The 20,552-nt window shown below is 40.8% G+C and overlaps 2 protein-coding genes across 2 annotated transcripts; one reads left to right on the top strand and one right to left on the bottom strand.

The window, feature by feature from the left end:
• Positions 1-50: 50 nt before the first annotated feature.
• tmem151ba (transmembrane protein 151Ba) lies at positions 51-9,450 on the bottom strand. Its single transcript, XM_061754349.1, has 2 exons — positions 8,882-9,450; positions 51-5,223 (listed from the first exon to the last, which is right to left on the bottom strand). Exons 1-2 carry the CDS (start codon positions 8,996-8,998, stop codon positions 3,778-3,780), a joined length of 1,563 nt encoding a protein of 520 aa, XP_061610333.1. The 5' UTR covers positions 8,999-9,450; the 3' UTR covers positions 51-3,777.
• A 2,627-nt stretch (positions 9,451-12,077) lies between these two features.
• On the top strand, positions 12,078-19,998 carry nfkbie (nuclear factor of kappa light polypeptide gene enhancer in B-cells inhibitor, epsilon). Its single transcript, XM_061754633.1, has 6 exons — positions 12,078-12,757; positions 15,816-15,918; positions 16,672-16,882; positions 17,058-17,146; positions 19,005-19,253; positions 19,344-19,998. The coding sequence occupies exons 1-6, from the start codon at positions 12,438-12,440 to the stop codon at positions 19,410-19,412; spliced, it is 1,041 nt and encodes a 346-aa protein (XP_061610617.1). The 5' UTR covers positions 12,078-12,437; the 3' UTR covers positions 19,413-19,998.
• The last annotated feature ends 554 nt before the right edge of the window (positions 19,999-20,552 follow it).

Consider the following 20,552-nt stretch of genomic DNA (forward strand, 5'->3'; position numbering starts at 1 on the left):
ATGTACAATGGATCATCAATGCATTGATCATTTAAACATAAGTGCTTCCATCTAGCCTCTTAAGTGATGTCTTTATTTTAGTACAATTGTCACATTGAACACTCCCCTCTGTCTTATGCACAGTGGCCTGACAGTCTCCAGACAGAGTAAACAGTATTACATAAAAAAGACAAACTGAAGTGAAGTTTGACAAGAACAATCAAATTGAGTTATTACATGGTAAAGGGTTCAGTGTCTTTGCTAACAGTCATACATATCATCAAGGAAACACTTTCCAGTCTTTTATAAACTGTTCTGGTAGATATTTTGGTACTTGTAGCTTATTGCAGTTGGATACATGACTGTATTTATGTTGCAAAACAGCTGTACAAAAATGAGCCCAAAAAAATGTTAGTCGTCTTTATGTATAAAAATGCAAGCATATAGTTAGATTAAATATCCATGTGAACATTACTAATTATTTTCTTACACCGATTCTAGAAATGCAAGGGATGATAAACACTCATCCAGTACATATTTCTTCTGGATGACACAGACACACCTCAACGTGTTGCATAAAGTGGTCCCAGAAGAGTGGAAACTGTTATAGCTCCAAAGGGGAGTCAACTATTTTCTTCAATTTTCACCCCTAGGTGTCCCCAAAACCTCTGACCACCAACACTTAACATTATTGTTGGTGTTTTTTTGTTTTTTTTACCCTTCACATTCAAACTGATAACAATGCAAATAGTTTAAACAAGAAAACTAGATGTTACTACTTATTTACCCACTATAACTGTCTGGTTTTACTACTAAGTGCTAATACCTAAAGTCAATGCAGAAATCATGTATAAAATTAGACTGGCCGGTGTGTATGCAATGAGAGTACTGTAATTTAAAAAAATAAAAAATAAATCTAACATTAAACACCTTAAAATAACCCACGTCAGTTATGCAAATAATGTGGCTTTAGTCATTTCCCACACAGTTTTGTGAAAATAAGTTCAACATGAATGCTCAAAAGTGGCCTATATTACTATACTCAATCATATGATATATACAGGGTGATTTAAAAAACAGAAAAACATCAATTATCCTTTAAAAAATGAGTAACTACATATCCAGGGATTAAACATTATTTTTTCACAAATTCTTACATAAAATTTGAGATCATTTGAACAAGATGTCCTCAGTCTACAAAATTATGTACCAAAAAAAAAAGTGTATTATATAGCCTATTAGGCAATATTGCCACAGTACTATGGTCTTTGCGAAAAGTAGGGATGGGAATAATAATCTATTTATTGATCGTTACAAATGTAGTTGCTTGTGTGGAATTGATTGTTCAATGATCATGTCTTGAAGCAGTAAATGCAAAATTGGAGGAATACTAGAAGCAGCCGAAGCGCTGTTGATTTAGTTGAGCTACTGTACATCCAAGCTATGGCAACTTCTCTGGGAAGCATTATTGTGCTTAATATGACAGAGGCATGAAAACAGAAATTCAGAACATTCAGAGAAATTCTCACACCCCATCAAAATACTGCATTTATTTCAAAATAAAATCACTATCGATTAATTGTTAATTTACCACATCAATGAATTTTAAATGTTGTGCAAACTCTGTCATATGGACTTACTGTATCAAGCTAAACCTCATTTTAACTCTGAGAACAATGTCTTACTTCATATCTGTTTAAAAAGCAGTGGCACTCCTGATTTTCATGAACATTCCCTTTGGAACTTGCGAGCGAACTCGGCCTGACATCCGCATCGCAGTTCTCAGTTCTTTAAAGCCAGCTTCTCGCATTATTACATGTGACACAATCAGTAGTGAGTGCAGGGCCCCTGCCTATTTTCAGCGTCTTTGAGAGCCAGCTCTCTGCTTGTCTCTCTGATATGCATCAGGAGCTGCAGCGGAATCCAGCTACGCCTGCCACAGCTCCATTACAACATCAGAAAGACAGAAAAAAATGTCATTGTATCCTAAACAATAAAAAGGGGACATGCACACAGACACACACCAGCGTAAACTAGATTTAGAGGAAAGAGGACAAGATGTTTGTTGGTAATAGCTCAATCGCAAGGCACTTAAATAAAGAGGTAGGCTGAATTGAAAAATAATAATATTGCCAAGTATTAAATTCAACATTGAACTAGTTGACAGTTTTGTTATTCCAAGGTTTTAATAGTGTGTTATTGGCATTTATACAAAATTTCGAGTCAGTGTGAAAGCCTTGAAGAAATGAGTGTAGTGCTTGTGTCCTTTAGTGCTCCTCTGCTGAATTATTAATACTGCGTGTTGCTATATTTACCAAGCCAGGAAGTAATATGTCATCGCAACTGAGCCATTTCTGCTAATGGGATATTTCTGTATCGCTATCAGCAATTAGGAAACGTTTTGATGTCACACCAGCTTTGTCATTCCTGCATTAAATTTGTTTCCCTTTGCCAATGAATATGTCAAAGAAGTGATTTTTCCCAGTATTTTCAGGCATCCATTCACTGTGACACTGTGGAACCTCAAAATTGGTACAGTTCAAAATGTGTTTAAATTGGTGAAAAACAACACCTCTAAAGTTGCACAAACATCACATTGAGATGTTAGCATATCGACAATAGTTCAGTTCAGCAAGCATCAAAATGAGGCGTTTTCTTTGGCTTTTATTGACCCGTTATTAAATGTTATCAAAAGGTGATTGCTTTAGTTTTTTTTACAGTGGTGACAATTAAGAACGTTAAAAAAGCGAGTAGCCTTTGCATTATGCTTTTGTCATTCATCCTTAATGTTAAGACCTTTTTTTGTGTAACAGTTAAGTTAAAATGTTGCTTATAACATTGCGTATATCAGTGATTCCCAACCACTGTGTCGCAGCTCATTAGTGTGTTGTGAAAATTAGTTGTACAGTACTGCGGGAAATTGCCCAGTTTCTCTTAATTGAAAATGATTATTTATTCATGACAAATATTGTATCTTTTTTCATCTATCTATGCCACCGATGTATATTGACAGTCAGAACAACTGAATGGTCATCCACTAGATGGCAGAAGGTACAATTAACCTGTGTTTCCACCTGTTGCCATTCATACATCATAATAGAAAGAAAACTAAACAGGCCCGGATTTCACACGTAGAAAGGAAATTGAGTAAATTAAGACAAGGTTATCATTATTTGGAAACACTGGCCTATACAGTTTTAAAAAAGGCTTTATGATGACAGTGTGATCCCTGAAGGGATTACTGCACAATTATGCTTTTAGCCATGACTGCATAAAAAGACATGCTTTTTTTCCTGACTGTCTGACATGAAATCAGACTAAAATGTACCTGTTTTAGGTCAATTAGGATTACCAAAATTATTTCTATTTCCTAATGCCAGAATAATGAAAAAAGGATTTTTGGGGCCCGAAAAAAAAAAAAATATATATATATATATATATATATATATAAAATCGACAGTGCCAATATTTTTGAGCATGATTGTATTTTGATTAATTTCCAGGAAAATTTGTTTCCAAATCCATACATCTCAAAAGTCAACCAGTCTCTTTGTTTGTATTCACCCTATAGAGGTTCCACTGAATTTATTTTCTTGTAAATGTTTTAGACTTAAGTGCTATTCATTTGATAAATATCACAACTGTTTAGTGCATCTTAGTTATTTGATTATTGTCTTTACAGTTCAGTAGATGCCGTTACCTGACAAAATGGCTTCTTAAGCCACAGTATCTGAACCAACAATAACGTCATATCAGGTTCCCTTGCATTGTATTTTTCAGCATAATCCCGTTGGAGGGTTATAGCGACGTCTCCACGCAGGAGCCGTTTCTGTGTAGGGAGCGATGGTCATGATTGAGGCAGCCTTCGTTGTTGTGTACGATGAGCACGGGAAAGTAGAACGCATCCTGGTATGCTGGAGGGCTCTCCTCACTGCTGTGCTGGCCCGAAAGGCAGCGTGTGCTTTCCGTGAGGTGGCTAGGAGGCTCGTTCAGACTCCCGCTGCTCCTCCACAGGCAGCTCCGCCTGGAGCCATAAAGCCGGCCCAGCGAGAAGCGACTGGCGCTGAAGGGCAGGCGCGGGCTCGCCGTGTTGCAGATGCTCAGCGCGCTGCGAGAGAAGATGGAGGAGCTGCTGATGGCGCGGTGGCACCGCTGGCAGTTCTGCCTGTAGCTGCCGTAGCGTTGACAAACAGAGTAGTTCTGGCAGCTGCCCGAGAGTTGGGCCAGGTCCATTAGAACTGCCTCGGAGTAGCTAGGCACCAGTTGCTGGTTGGAGCGGATGTGCCACTCCAGCTCCGTGCTGTCGATCGTGTTGACACGTGGGATGTGCCTGCAACAAGGATGCTCCTCAGAAGGAGTTACCGGCACATAGTCGAAGCCGAAGAGCTTCTCCACGTGGTAGTGGACACAGGCGGTTCGATACTCAGTCAGCACCCGTAAAGGCCAGGAGAGAGTCAAAGCAGCCGCTGTCCAGAAAGTGGAATGTGATGCGTACCAGGGAAGTTGATGTGGGTTAGAGAAGGCAATCATATATTCCTTAAAGTCTACATTCTTAAGGTGCATGCCCTCACGGGCCTCCATGTAGTCGTCCAGGCCCTCGTTCTCTGTGAAAAACCTGGCTCGCTGCGTCAGGTAAGAGTTTTCCGATTCCACATTTGCAAAGCTGAAGCACTTGGTGAACCTCAGCTTAGTAATTGCGAAGCACTCCAGGCCCTGCAGGTGCTTTGAGATGTCCTTCACCCCGCAGTTCCCGTAGTCAAACTCTGCTTCGGCCACGTGCGTGTTGACCCTCTCGTGGTAGACCTGGGTGGTGGTGTATGTGTCTCCATTACGGTAGCGCGTCACCTGCCGTGTCCTCCTTACGTAGTGGTAGCTGATGGCCTTCCACCAGATGCACGGCGTGGCCTGCTTCATCCTCTGGACACGATCGGCCACATTTCCCACGTCCACTTTGAACTGCATCTCGTTCCTGATGTAGCAGTGCCAGCACTCCACCAGGTAGACCACGTAGAGCATGACCAAGAAAGCGAGGGGGATGTAGATGTACCCATTGGAACAGGGACTGTCGTGGTACATCATTGATTTGCCCTTGTAGGCGCTGTCGAAGGAGAGGCGTGTGATGATGGTCACCTGGCACCAGGTCATGGTACCCACACAGCCGTACATGAGCAGGGAGAGCAGCAGGCATTTCCAGTGTGTCTCCTGACACAAGGACTTCAGCAGGGACTGTTTCTGAGGCCGCAGCTGCACACAGAAGAGACGGCGACCACAGTCAGTCGATGACATATGTTATCTTGTGTATGTATCAATAGCTTTTTCTGTTAACACATCTCTTGAACTAAGACAGTGGTAACCTCAACAATACATCTGTGTTTCCCCAACAACTGTTCCACTGACAAAAAGTATGCCTCAAAAGACAAAACTTGGCAGTTCATACCATCATCGAACCTCAGCACATCTTCCGAAATTTGTTTCATCTTTTTTTGGTGTTATTTGTGATGCCATGACAGGAGCGAGTGTACCAAGCATAGTCATAGAGCCAGAAATGTAATGCAGTGATTCCCAAGCACTTTCCACAGCACGTTAGTATGCCGTGAGCTAAATAATCCAATTTCACTTTTGTCCATTTTATTTTTTATTTTTCTACATGCATCTTATACAGTAATGTGTAAGATGTACAGTAGTGTTTAGGATATATTTAATGTATCATATAGTGACAGTCAGAACAAATAAATGCTCTTCCACTAGATGGCAGAAGGCGCAGTCAACCTGTGTATCCACCTGTTGCCATTCATACAACAAAATGATAGCTTTGTGTTCCAATAAACGGCCCAGATGAAGTATAATGATAATCATCCATCCATCCATCAATTTTCCTGCCCCTATTAGGGTCAGGGGTGAGCAGGAGCCTATCCCAGCTGACTTTGGCCGTGATGCCGGATACACCCTGGACTGTTTGCTAGCCATTTGCAGGACACATACAATGAGTCACACTCACATTACAATCTATGCACAATTTAGAATCTTCATTTAACCTACCATGCATGTTTTTGGGAGGAAGTCGAAGTATCTGAAGGAAGGCAACACAAGCACGATGAGAACATACAAACTATACGGGAAGGCCAGAGCTGAGATGTGAACCCCAAACCTCAGAACTCTGAGGCAACCACGCCGGCTGATACAAAATACCGACATCTGGAAAAATATGTTCCCACACCCTCAAAATTCTGAGGTTTGGAATACGTATTTCGGCCTTCCTGTGTGGAATTGGTCATAACTCTGACTGTGAGTGTGAGTAGTTTGTATATGTGCCCTGCCCTATTTTATGACACCCATCAAGATGTGGTAAAGGTAATGTCCTTGAAAGAATACTAACCTATTATATAAATCTAGGTTGATGCATATTTAAAAAAAAAAAAAAAAAAAAAAGGTACCCAGGAAGTTGAACACAGAAACAGGCAACAAAGATATACAAACCAGTGATAATATGAAGCATTAAAAAAAAGAACCGATTAGCTGTGGCATAGTTGGAGAAAATATCTCTACAAAGCTAAAAATGGCTCAAAATCAGAGACTCGTGCATGTGAAATATTCAGTCAAATATTCAGTGGTCTAAGTGCTTCATAGTTTATGCATGAGTGGTCGAACTTGTCACTGTTTGTGCTTATGACAAGAAAGAGACTAACGCATGATAAAGTAAAAGTATCCTGTTGGTACACAAGTACATTGTGTGTGTCTGACTTTGCATGTTGTATGAAGTCAATGTGCATGCTAGTTTAAATCCATATTCAATGCAAAGCCTGTGATAGTGGGGGGGGGGGGGGGGGGGGGGGGGGCTGTGTAGCGTAAAGCTGGTGGTGCCCTTCATCACCTCAGGGAAAAGCGAGCCCCGTGCCTGGATTATGAGTTAGTCATGCTTTTTTGGGAAGGCTGCCATGCAAACCTGGCAATGAGTCAAAAGTCCCAAAAAGGACGGATTATTCAACAGTAACGCCGAGCTGGTGATAAGGGGTTTAAGGTTTAAAAAAAATAAACAAGGTTCATGTGAACAAAAGGTTATTTAGTGTCTGGATCTTTTCCATAGGTCAAACCCTGCATCGGAGTGGACACAATAGTCAGCATCACTGCATTGATGTATTGATTCCATCATCTCATTAGCACTTCAAGTGACAGGCGAGCATCAATAATACATGTTAAACTTGAGGCCTCTCACTTCCACCTTGGCCACATGTACACACCACAGTGGGGATTAACGTTCAAATTCCCCATTGAGACGGTGAGACCACTGCATTTGCTTACTGGTATCTGTGCATGCTGTACAAGTACAATCAATACAAACATGACACAGTTTATGGCTCATGTTACTCTCTACTGGCTCTATTGAAGCAGCGAGAATAATAATACACTGTGATATCCATTGAGTATTGTAATATCATTGGCAGACTATTAAAATTACCTTCATAAGACAGGAGGAAGTGTGAGAAGTGACGATTTAATGGAAAAAGGCTGTCACCAGATTGTCTGGTCACAGAAATGCACCTACCGGTATGTCTAACAGCATCTTAAAACAATAAATTTGAAGTTCAATGGAAAAATCACATCTCAAAGGCCCCTTATGGTCATATAGACGCACCAAATGGACAATTTAGACTTCAAATAACCTGAAAGATTTTAAATCCACACAGCACGAATGTTTTATAAAAGATACATGTTCCCCTCAAAACCTTACAATGGTGTGCAATCCAAGTGCCGCTCTCACACTCATAGAGACTTTGTCTTGACATAATAAGACCGCTATGTTATATAAAAAGCTTCTTGTGTGATGGATATGTTGTGGTTAAAAGTTTGACTGAGCCATCATTCTATATTTGATTAACTTATATGCTCAGTCAGATGAGTACAACATACGCCTCTGGTTATGATCTGGAGACAGAATTATTGTTTATTTTTGGGAGATAAATCGGGACAGCATGGTGTATGGTGATTAGTATGTCTGCAAATGTTTTTTTTATCTACATATTATATCCATACATCCTTTTTTATACCACTTATCCTTCACTTCGCGGATGAGCTGGAGCCTACCCCAGCTGACTGAGCGAGAGGCCAGGTACACCCTGCTGCACACCATACGCCTCTAGTTATGATCTGGAGACAGAATTATTGTTTATTTTTGGGAGATAAATCGGGACAGCATGGTGTATGGTGATTAGTATGTCTGCAAATGTTTTTTTATCTACATATTATATCCATACATCCTTTTTTATACCACTTATCCTTCACTTCACGGATGAGCTGGAGCCTACCCCAGCTGACTGAGCGAGAGGCCAGGTACACCCTGCTGCACACTGTTGATTTTTTTTTTTTTTTTTTTGTCTTGAGAATTTGAGGTATCAGTTGATGGCAGTAATGCACCATTAAGTCAGTTTGCCTACCTAGTTTGTGCTTGGCATTTTTAGTGTTTGCAGGCTATCTGGAGAGCAAATATTATTCCTGTGTGTTTGTGTACAAAAAATACTGGTTAATGCATTTTTTTAAAATGAAAATACACATTTGAAAAAAAGAATTTGGGGATTTTTCTTAGTGTGGCTGTCATGTCTTAATTGCATTTCCATTCAACAAGGTGAGTGTTTGGAGATATGTGCGTGGTCATGGAACAAATTAAACTCACGTGTAAATCACGTTCATGTAGACTTGGATAAACAAGCCATTGTTCCACAGTTCTATCGAGCCTGGAAGAGGTCCCAGACCCTTATTTTGGAGACCAGAAATGCTGTTAAAATTCACCAGTTACTTCTCAATGTGATTATTGTGATCAGATTATGTGGAGCAGTGTGATCACACCAATTACAGACTTTAAATTGCCCTCCATGTAATCCAAACACGACTAACCCTAGCAACTCACCTCAAGTCTGGGGCTGTCCGGCCCCGGTCCCGGCCCCGGCCCCGGTCCCGGCTCCTCTTCGGGGGCGACGGTGCAGGTGCTGCTTTCACTGGCCGCCGCGGCCGATGCTGGGGACATATTGACAAAAGAAGGCGTACATGGAGCTCCGGTTGGGATGGGGCGAAGGGGGTGTGGGTGGTGTTCCAAAAATCTAAACACGTGTGGAAGCCACCTGACAAAGCGGCCCAGCCAGGGGAATCCCGAGGCTAAACGGAAACATCTTCCAGGTGGGAAGGGAAGACGAAAACCGTGGCGGGGGTGGGGTGGGGGCACCGCCGAGATACCGAACAACGCGACGTATGGACGCCGAGAGCACTTCAAGGGATGCTCGGAAACTGACAAAGGCGGCGGCGCTGGTCGGGCCAGCTTCCGGTTGCAGGTAGTGTCCGTGAAGAGGGACAAAGAAGGCGTGTGGGCAGACGTCTCCACGCCACCTAGCAACGTTGTGCGTGCACGTCTTCTCGCGCATCCGCGCGGGGGCGGAGCCACCACAGCGTAACTGACCCGCCCCCCACACAACCACACGCCCCCTAATTTGTCACCCTCTTACCTGCATGTACCATGCACCTTTCAATCGTTCATTTTCAAACGTTTAAATGCCTTTAAACGACAAAAAAATATTATTGTCCAAGAATTAGTCATACCCTAGCAAAGTTTGGAGGTAAGGTGATTATTAAAAAATATATGTATAGATATACAGTATTTATTTTGGGCTGAAATTGACAAAAAACGATAAAACAGCGATTCTTAAAAGTGTGGTAAGAGTACCACTAGTTATGAGTACGTAAAAGTTTCACTGATTTTTTAAAAAATATATGTATGTTGAATTATATTAATACATATAGGCTTATCCATAATTGTATTATAAGTATTGTTTAGGTAATTTGAGATTTAGTGGTGCCATATTTTACCAAACCAACTTTTTCTAGTATTTTGGGGTGTAATACTGGCTCTATGGTGCCTCAGTAATTATGTGAAATATTAATTAGCCAAATATTGTAAAAATAAATACTGTTTACCTGTACTTATATATTTTTAAAATCACCTTTATTCCCAACTTTGCTATGGTATGACTAATTGTATGTAAATGTTACCATAATGGTTATGTTAATACTGTTGTGTCACTTGTGTGTGCCCATGTAGCACATGTTACATAGCATTTAAAATGTATAATATTGTTTAGGGTCGAAGATGTTTAAAAAACTGGATTTTGGTGTCTGGGCGTTTCACATGGCGGTTTCATAACAGTGTTCATGAGTCTGGCAGCTTTTGGAAAGACGCTGTTATAGAACCCCAAGGTTCTGGAAGTGATGTAGCCGTACCTTTTACCTTATGGCAGAAAGGCAAACAGATTGTGTGAGGTGTAAGGAATCAATTTATTTTTGCCGATCAGGGGTCCCGTAATGCGGAAAGATGACAATGTCTGGCGGCCCTGTTGCTGATCCTGAGTTGTGTGAGCAAGAACAACACTAAAAATGCGTGGTTTATGTTTTATATGTGCAGAATATCACCTCCTTTAGTGTGAACACTGGATGGACTCTTGGCATGAAATGAAATTAGCCAGCATAACTGTGGATAAAAACAGATGGTGGTTGTTGGCAGCAATAATGTTTCCTCTCTGACAGTCAATATTTGGGATAAATCTGGCTCCCTTAGTATGACTGTGTAAGTGAGCCCTCTAAAGGCCAAACCACAATTAGCATTTTCAAGCAAGAACAGGAAATAAGTGCATGGAAGTTGTTATTCCTGAGACTTTGGGATGGGAGAATTGTGGACTCACACAGATTTCCCAATCCCATTGACAAGACTGAAAAGTAATATATAATTTCGGTGACAATCTAAACGTGTAATATACTCAGCAATACTGGAGTGTTCAATGTTCACCTTCATATTAAACATTTTATAAACCCCAATTCCATTGAAGTTGGGATGTTGTGTAAAACGTAAATAAAACACAGCACAATGATTTGCAAATCCTTTTCAACCTATATTCAAGATATTTAATGGTCAAGCTGATAAACCTTTTTGTTGTTGTAAATATCCTCTCATTTTGAATTTGATGCCAGCAGCGCGTTCCCCCCCCCCCCCCCCCCAAAAAAAAGGGGCAACAAAGGACTGGGAAAGTTGAGGAATGCTCAAGAAAACACCTGTTTGGAACATGTTATTTGGAATGTCATGTCATGATTGGGCATAAAAGGAGCATCCCAGAAAGGCTCAGTTTTTACGTTGCTATGTGCTAACCACTCTTTCAGCGTGCCCAGTGAAGGTCCAGGTACTAAATGCACGGTCTGCCTGCCACTGCAGTATGAGCATGGATGTACACTATTGTGTGCAGAGATGTTTTATTTCCCCTTTGGGCCAAGTTATCAAAATGGGTACTGTATATAGTTGACAGTAAAAATTAATTTGTACTTTCACTCACAATTTTTTTTTTTAACTTAAGTAAAGGAGTTGAATGAGTACTGAACAAGTTCAAGCACAAACCTAGTATCGGTACTCGCCCGTCCCTAGTTGCAATCAAATGGATTGACCAGATCTCGAGGATAGCAGCAACAAAGGAAGATAAATGATTGTGCAACCAAGGGATTTAAGCATTAATTTAAGTTTTAGGGTTAGTTCAAGAGACAATATTTCTAGCACACTCACCACCTATTATTTTCATTCACAAAGCATACTGCCATTTCAGTGTAATTTTAAAGGTGTGTGAAAATTTGGGACTTATCTGTTTTTGAAGACAGTTATTTTGTTGAACTTGACTGGCTTTGGGATGCAATGACATCAGACCTCTTTGAAAGACTTTCAATAAAAGTTTGGATTTTTTTCTTTCAAAATTAGCTTATTAATTGCTTAATTTATAGTAACTTAGAATATCCTAAATAAAAAAATATTAACTTTAACCTAGAACCAGAAATAATCTCCTTATACTTAATTCACACACAAAAAAGAGATTTTTATTTATGTATTTATTTATTTTTAATACATGTACCTGTACTGTGCTTAAGTACAGAGCATGAGTACAATTGCCACCTCTGAGGATAAGAAGTAACAAAGTCCAAATGTAGCATCAGTAGAGTAACGTGACAAGAAGTTTCTGGTAATAGTGCGCATGCGCAGTTGTACATGAGTTTTTTTTTTCTTCTCTCTCTTTCGAGTCCTCTCGCACCGGGGATTCCCCCGCGTGACAAAAACAGCTCAACTCTTCCCCTTCTCGCATTGCTCATATGCTCCCCGCCCGGAGGACCTCGCGTCGCTACCGGATAACTTGACGACAGACAACCGCTTGGCTCTCCTCTCGCGTCCATAATGAGCGTCGACATTTTCCAAGGCGACAGCGCAACACGTCACAGCCGAGTAACCGTAGCCTTTGACCAACGTCGTTAGTCGTCCAATGGCATGAAAGGCACCAGCTCTTGCCCTCGGCTCTTTCCACAAGCGGCCATCTCTTCGTCCTCGGAGTCCCGGTCTTCCTTTGAATTATATCCGGAAATTCGTTGGGGGCGAGTCGGGGAGCCCCACTATGGCGAGCGGCGATTGTCGCAAAGATGGTTTTCTGGAGGAGAGTCGCGTGGACTCGGGCATTGACTCTTACCGCTCCATGCTGAAGTCAGAGGAGCAACAGCGGGAGCCCGGCGCCGAGCTCAGCGGGCCGAGGGACAAGTTTTCGGCTGTGGAAGAGCGCTTGGATTCGGCCTACGGTTCGTCGTCTCTGACGGCGGAGAGCCTGGCAGAAATAGTGGAGGGCTGTTCGATTGCCACCGAGGAGGCACCGGCGACCGGCACTGGAATCGCAGAACACGAGGAGAACCTTATCACGTCCATCACTGAAGATGGAGATACGTAAGTTGACATTAAAAAAAAAAAAAGTTAACTTTTTTTTGGGGGGGGGATGAATGAGAATATTCACCTACACGTGGCGTTAATGAGAAGGTGAAAAAAATTGCTATGAAGCATTACGTTGAAACAGTTAAACACATTTCTTTGCCCAAATATTACTCAACAATAGTAACTCAAACACATGCTAATGACAACTTCAAGGATGTGAAAATGTAATTTCCCCCTCATTTTTCTTTAAACAGTTTGAAAGTGCAAACTTAAATAATATAGTACCAGAAAACATACAAGATTAGCTCATGCAAATAATGTATTGGCATTGCAGGTCGATCATGAGTGAGCGTCCAATCAGATTGCTCAGATGGAAAGCCTGTACTGCTCACTGCCCTCAAGTGGTTAGGTTACAATACAGGCTCAGAGTTATGACACTTGGTCGAATTATTTATGCATATTTTTCTCTGTTGCAAAAAAAAAAAAAAATGGACCAGCTAAGGTACTGCAATGCCCTTGCTTATGGGCAAGGAGAGCAACTGTCTCCGATGGACTTTCAGATGTTTATTGAGCGGGACAAACAGTCAAACACACAAATACAAAATGGGATCAGTACCAATGCGTTTGTGTTCTTATGGAATGAAGTGCTACTTTGCGTAATTAAAAACATATAGCAAAAAAAAAAATGCTTTTGGGGGGTGACCGCGATGGATTCATGGCATTTCAATTAATTTCAACGGGGAAAATTTATTTGACGTGAGTAAATTTAATTATGAGCTTGCTCTTGGAACAAATTTAACACGTAAGTCAAGGTCCTATTTTACTATTATTTTAACATTCACCTCCTAAATAATTATGTATAAGGTGGTGCCTTGAGATACAAGTGACCCACCTTACGAGTTTTTCAAGGTTTGAGCCATTGATGAGATGATTTTATTTAGTTATTTATTTATTTTTGCTTTGACTTGCGAGTGCTGTATTGTGGCAGGGGTATCAACTCACTTCACCACAAGCAGCAGTTTGGCAGATAATATTCGTAAATATTCTTCAAAAAGAGGCTCAAGCAGTTTATTGCCAGTCCCAGCTGAAGGTTACTGTCAAACTAAACATAAAACAAAGAGAATTGCACCTCGTGTACTATACGACTACATAGCCTCAGCTTAATGCTAACATACAATGGGAAACACCGTAGGCACACGGGCTAACAATTAGCATCTATATAGCGGTGTTGTTACCCTTTATCAATGGACATTTGAACACAAACAGTGCAACAACACATGTAGATAGATAATTTAACAATAGTCATATTCATTATCCTTTGTGAAGAACAACTACTAGTACTGCTGTACTGAGAAGCCGGAGAAGAGCAGAGTCTTCAGTACAGTATATCTGCCGTATACTGCCCCCAGGTGGCCGAGGCGCACACACCACAATGAGCAGCACAATTTTTCATTAAAAAACACATTACAAAATTTTTCTGTTGGTCTTTTGGCTGGAACAGATTGATGGCATTTCCCTTCATTTCAGCGGGGAAAGATGATCAAATTAAACTCATATCTCAAGGCACCACTGTATCAGCAAACAACACATTTTACAAGCAAGTATGCTATAGAGAGAACATTGAATTTGCCACCTATGCTGGTATTGTAGGGGGATTTCATATAACTTGTGGACTTTTCTTGCATGCAGACAGACTGCAACGCGGCACTTGAGTGAGAAAACAGAAGTGAAAGAGAGAGGCCTGGACTTCCCCACGCAGCACAGACAAAGCATGCGCTGTGAGGGTGGCGTGGCGTGGCGTGTTTTTTTTGTTTTTTAATCTAAGAAACTTGTTCGTCAGGATAGCACAGTACCGATGATGTAACCCCCCCCCCCCCCCCCCCCCCCCCTTTTAATTTTTTTTTTTTTTTTTACGATTATTATTATTGGTGGATGCTGTCATTCTGTTGTTGCCACCCTGCTAGAGGAGGCTTGCAACTTGTTTGAGTCAGAGTGTCATTGTGCCACTCTGCACCTTTTCAATTTGACACAGACACAGCGTGACATTCCAGTTGTGGGCCTGTGTGCGTGTCATCCATCACTGTTGCCATGTCACCAGTTTGCCTTGATTGACATTGCAGACTTTGCTCCAGCAATCAATGTAGTAGTTGCAGAATTGCTGCTGTGCGTCTGACCTCGTTTTGTTTCCGCTGGATGCTCGTCAGTTATGATGCATACTAAAGTGTCAATATTTGCGAGGGGAAGGAGAAGCATGAAGCGCGCAAATGTGCTGCAACTCAGATTCAAGGAGAACTCCGCAGACTTGAGTTTTCCTCTGTGGGTTTTTTTCTTAGTACTTATTCATCCAATGCTGACTCAAACTAGGAAGTCATGCCTTTACACAGACGTTATGCTCGCGCGGCTGACCCACTCGTCTGCGGTATTTTAATTGTAATGCATTAGCCATAAATTTGACTTAGTTTGTCAAATGTGTTTGATGTGGATGGGTTTAAAGTGTCAACTTCAAAATAACGCTGACCACATCATACGCAATAGAAACCACTGTGGCAACTGCCCTACAAATGAGCAAAACTTGAACAAATTTGAACGCAACTGAAAAACATCAAGGTACAACTCATGATTTGGTGCATTTTTTAATTTGGGCATGCACCATTGCTGAATTGAAACGCTAAATAATAATAATAATAAAAAACAATAGTTGCAACTAGACTTGCTATATTGTTAGTACTGTAACAGGTATTTGGCTCATGGAAGTTTTGCAGAAAAATATTTTTGCAAGTGTGTGTCACAAACTTAGTCTAAACTGTTCTTAGTCTAAATTAAGCTCTAATGCTTGGTTACATTTCCTGTCTTTTGCACACAACAACTCAACATTTAATTTGTTACAACTTCCCCTTCAGGGTTTGAGGTTACTCTGTCGCTTTGCTATTAAGTGTTATTTTTTCTCCCTTGTATTAAACGTTTATGCTGCTTGTTAAGCGTTTGAATGAGTGAGAAGATTTGACAAGTCATTTGTCAAACATGTTTTTGCCTGCATTAAGAATGCATCTTTTACTACTTGGGACTTGTGTAGAATCCTGCACCTGGCCATCATCCATGAGGACGCATTCATTGCAAAACAGTTGATCCAACTATTCCCAAAAGAGGTCCTGGACATCCAGAACAATTTGTATCAGGTAAGTTCTACCAGGAAATTACTTTGATCAACAATGGAAGCTTCCAGTGGGTGGCTGCTGGGTTATCATGTGGATTGTGGAAGTTGTTTTTCATTTTGAATTTTTTTTTAAGCTGTATACTTGCAGAGAACTATTGTTCCTCTTTTTTTTATCCACTCAGGACCAGCCTCCCTTTGGGGCGTCCTTGTAGGTAATTCCAGTGTTGGCTCACTAGTGGCTTTCAGTGGAAACTCCCTTGCTCTTTCTTACGTGGAAGAAATAGAACTGTTGCATGCTGCACAGTGAATTGTTACAGCCCTACAAGCTGTCTGATCAGGTTGTTGCCTGTAGTTAAAGCTGAAGTGTAAATGGAGCAAAGCGACACAACTTGTCAGTGGAAACCTCAGAAGAGGCAAAGTTAATACTCAGCAATGACTCACTTAGCTCTCTTCTCTTACCCAGTCCTCTTGGCTTGCCTAATTTCCTCTTGGTAGTCATTCGAAGACATTCTAACATTTGTACACTGAAAAAAATCAGCCTGCGTGTTTTTTTTTTTTCTTTTAAATAACATCCACCCCCGTACGTTGCCTAGTTATGCTGTCTTAACTGCATGATCCTTCATGTTTTTGATATGGTGTTGACAATGTCGGCACATCCATCAAAAACACTTACTGTTTCACTGTACTTTGTCTTTGTTGGTCAAATGTCGCCAAATAGAATTGTGGAGTAAACCATTGATGTCAAAAGTTGCTGATTGATTGCTTAATTTTGCAGAGTCCTTTGCATCTGGCCACTTATTTGAACCTGACAGAAGTGGTCAAGAGCCTGGTGGGCAAAAGGGTTGGCATTGAGCTGCAGGACCAGGATGGAAATACAGCGCTCCATGTCGCCTGCCATCACGGCCTGACCATGTGTGCCACGGAGATGGCCAGTGAGATGTCCCCCAGCAGGCTGGCACTGGTCCTGGAAACCCAAAACTGGAGAGGTGAGGTAAAACCCAAAACTGCTGCACGGCCTCAGCAGTCATTTCTGTTGTCGTCGCTTATACTTACCTGCTGATGTAGCTCATCACGTTGCTGTTTGCTTTTTGTTATTTCGGAAAACCACTAACATCACGTCTCTGATGTTCCACATCTCAAACCACAAAAATCCACTTACAGGTCTTGCCTGTCTTCACGTAGCAGCGCTCAGCAGGCAGCACCAGATTATGAAACTCTTGATGATGAAGGGCGCAGACCTTAATATCCAGGTTAGTGTAACCAGTGGCTTCTTGTTTGGCTGCATAAAGATCTATTTTTGGTTTTAGTGGTTTATCCACACTTATTTTCTAACCGGCATCAGTCACCTAATATCTATAATGTGCAGGTAACAAACTGGGAATTGTAACCGTTTTTTTTACTCCATTTGAACTGTAACAGAATTTGATGCACAGAAAAGGTTAGTGGAAGAAAGTGATTGTCTTTCAATACAGTAGACTCCAGCTCTTCAGTGAGGTATCTGGACCAAGCCTGACTGCGAATAATTGACGTAACCCTAAAAGTGATTATAATTGCCTGTGTTAATAGCTTAAACCATAAATACTGTATATAGTACTGCAAACTATGATCCCGAAACACTTGAAGGCCATTTTAAACTCTTACAAACATTTACAAACATTGCTGTACCCTTGAAAATAGAGTACATTAAACGGCTTACAGGTTATCATGTCAACGATTATGATGATGGTGATGTATTACTGCAGTAAAGTACAAGAATGAGCATTTGACTGCACAGCAAAGCGCAAGAGTTACATCGATGGTGCCGCCCCGACACCACAGGGCGGCCTGTGCTGGTGGAAAACGCTGCTGTTACATAGGCAGAGGTTCTGTAGAAGGGCTGGGGCTTTGATGTTTACTGATTCGAAGCCGCTGGATCCACAGAGTGACAACACTAACTGCCAATCGTAGATGCTGTAGGTTTAACAATGTTCCGTTGACCTGTTCTTCTGGATTCCACTGGTTTTGATGCCGTGTGTAGTCCTAGTTTTGGCGACACTATCGTGAGCCAAAGCAGACATGGTCGCCCCCATGAACGGTCTCGATCCTCTCTCGATGACTGTCAATCACGAATCTAACACTGCTGCTCTTAGATTTGTGATTACATGTGTGAACCGTTTGAGTTCTGACCCGGACGTTTAGTTAAGTGGAGAACTAGTCCTTTTTTGGGGCGTGGCTACTGAGGACAGTAGCTGTTTATTGTCTCAATTAAAGCGACACCTACAATGCAATACATGTTGAATGTGGACAATATTTTGCCATGGAAGGAAAAAGATGATTTTCAGACTTTTTGACATGTAACAAAGTTCTTATGCGAGTAATGCAGGATAGGCCACTGTATGCCTTGACATCTATGAACGCAACCAGTATTTTTAGACTAATTAAAACTGTCCCTTTTGCAGCCTGTTTTCTGGTCATTGCATGTAAACCTGCTGCACTTGTTTAATGCTGATAATGATATGATGGAAGGGAGTTCAGAAACTACACCAGCCCTTGCTTTAACCTTTTGACACTAGGGTTGTCAATATCGAATATTTAGCAAAATAATTTTTACGATTAATTTATTAGGTATTTAATGATTAAACTAAACCAAATAAACAACAATTAAACAATATCACAGGTGACGTACTCACCGCCGTTTTTTAAACTGAGAGCTACTGCATGGGTACTGATTAATGCGAAGGGTTACTAGTTTGATATACACGTCTGAGGCAGCTTCATGTTGAACTACGTTAGTTACAGCCTGGTTAATTACACTGCAACTGCAAGTAAGCATTATTCTTGAAATAGATTAAACAGTCTATTAATTATTTTCCCCCATAAATTAATTATAGTCTAGTTACTGGTTTGGTCTGTAACATGTCAGAAAATAGGGAAAAATGTTGATCATTGTTTTCCAAAGTAAATAAAATGTTTTCAAAAGATAATCAATCTGCATTCATGAAGGACTACAGAAATCAAAATATTTAGTTGAGAGGCTGATATCAGGATTTGGACAATTTTAAGTTAAACAGTGACTCTAAACGATTGTCGATTAAATTTGACGTCTCTAATGCACTCTGCTCGCTACAGGAGGGAACTAGCGGCAAAACAGCGCTCCATCTTGCTGTTGAGATGCACGACGCCACCTCGGTGAAGCTGCTGCTCAGCAGTGGAGCCAACGTGGACGCCGCCATGTTCAACGGCTGCACACCGCTCCATCTTGCTGTGGGGAGGCAGGACACGGCCATCGCCAATCTCCTCTGCCAGTCTGGTGCTGACACCATGCTACGGAACTTGGAGGACGAGACGGCGTTGGACCTCGCCGATGGCAACAATGATGTAAGCTATCATCAAGGCGACAAAATGCGTCCATTAACAATGCTGTATTGCTGTAACACTACATTGTGTGTTTTTTTTTTTTTTTTCCAGATTCTGGCTTTATTTCCATTTGATGACATTCACATCTCGGGGAGGTCAGTGGTTGGTGTCAACTTTTGAGCTACTGTGCAGAGCTGCATCACAAGGTCATGAAGATGAATCAGAGCCTTACTGTACATCAGCTACAACCTTTTGTTAGCAAGACTGTTTCAACTGTACAATTTGTAGTACTCTGTGGTCAAATATATATTTATATGTTTTGTGGAGAAACGCTTGCATCACAACCTTTGTCTCTGTCACAAAGGTGCTAATCTGCTTAAACATCTTTGACTTGAACACTGAAAAAACAATCAGTTTAACACACTGCTCCTTACGGTCACTTTGCATCATCACATCCATTAACATCTCTTAGAAGATCTACCTCTTTCTCAGCAAGACTTTTACTATCTAGAAATCCAAAATTCAAATAGCCTTTTCTTGTTTCTAAAATTTCACCAGTGCTGTATTTTTCTTTTAAATAAAAGCACAGCTTTTTGCTATAGCCATTGCAAGACTAAATAACCCCACATGGAATTGTAATCTTTGACATCACATTGTTTGGAGTTTAGATATCTGCTTTACTCTTTGGTGTTAATTGCACTGGCTTAACTAGTTCATAAGTGATTTCATGCTCATTTATTTTGTAATAAAATTGATTAAAAGATAATTGCATAATGTTCCTTTTGTTCCTTCAAAGACTCCTTACATGTGACGCTGTACAATATCAGCTTGAGGAAGCGCACCATACTGTTTCATAACATTTATATGGCGATTGTGCTACAAGACTTCTTGAACTATAATCATGTACAGTAGATATAAAAGTCAACACAATGCTGTTCAAAAGTTGGGGTTTTTGTGATATACAATTTGAGACTTAAGATAAACAATTTTGATATATAAGAGGGTGTGCACACTTGTGCAACCACATTATCCCAGTTGCTTTCTTTCCATGAAAAGATTATATTATTTTTCAGTTAAATTGTTCAGGTTTTGGTCACAATGCTGGAAAAAGATTTAAAAGTATTTAACTTAGTGTAAAAAAAAATTTATATCACATAACCTGCCATTTGAACATCAGTGTGTAGACTTTATATCCAATGTAGGTGCATTCAAAATGTATATACTTTTTTAAACTTTATTTCCTTCAGTAGATGCATTCAAACCATAATTCCACTTGTGGCCTTCCAGATCACACGAGATTTCAACACAGTATATTGTTAG

This window comes from Phyllopteryx taeniolatus, chromosome 18, assembly GCF_024500385.1.
Source record: "Phyllopteryx taeniolatus isolate TA_2022b chromosome 18, UOR_Ptae_1.2, whole genome shotgun sequence".
Classification (NCBI taxonomy): domain Eukaryota; kingdom Metazoa; phylum Chordata; class Actinopteri; order Syngnathiformes; family Syngnathidae; genus Phyllopteryx; species Phyllopteryx taeniolatus.

Excerpts from the sequence above, each read along its gene's own strand:
- tmem151ba (XM_061754349.1), bottom strand. The coding sequence starts at position 8,998 with ATGTCCCCAGCATCGGCCGCGGCGGCCAGTGAAAGCAGCACCTGCACC. Across the intron at positions 5,224-8,881 it reads CGGACAGCCCCAGACTTGAG|CTGCGGCCTCAGAAACAGTC; the intron begins GTGAGTTGCTAG and ends TTCTGTGTGCAG.
- nfkbie (XM_061754633.1), top strand. The coding sequence starts at position 12,438 with ATGGCGAGCGGCGATTGTCGCAAAGATGGTTTTCTGGAGGAGAGTCGC. Across the intron at positions 15,919-16,671 it reads TCCAGAACAATTTGTATCAG|AGTCCTTTGCATCTGGCCAC; the intron begins GTAAGTTCTACC and ends TTAATTTTGCAG. Across the intron at positions 17,147-19,004 it reads GCGCAGACCTTAATATCCAG|GAGGGAACTAGCGGCAAAAC; the intron begins GTTAGTGTAACC and ends TGCTCGCTACAG.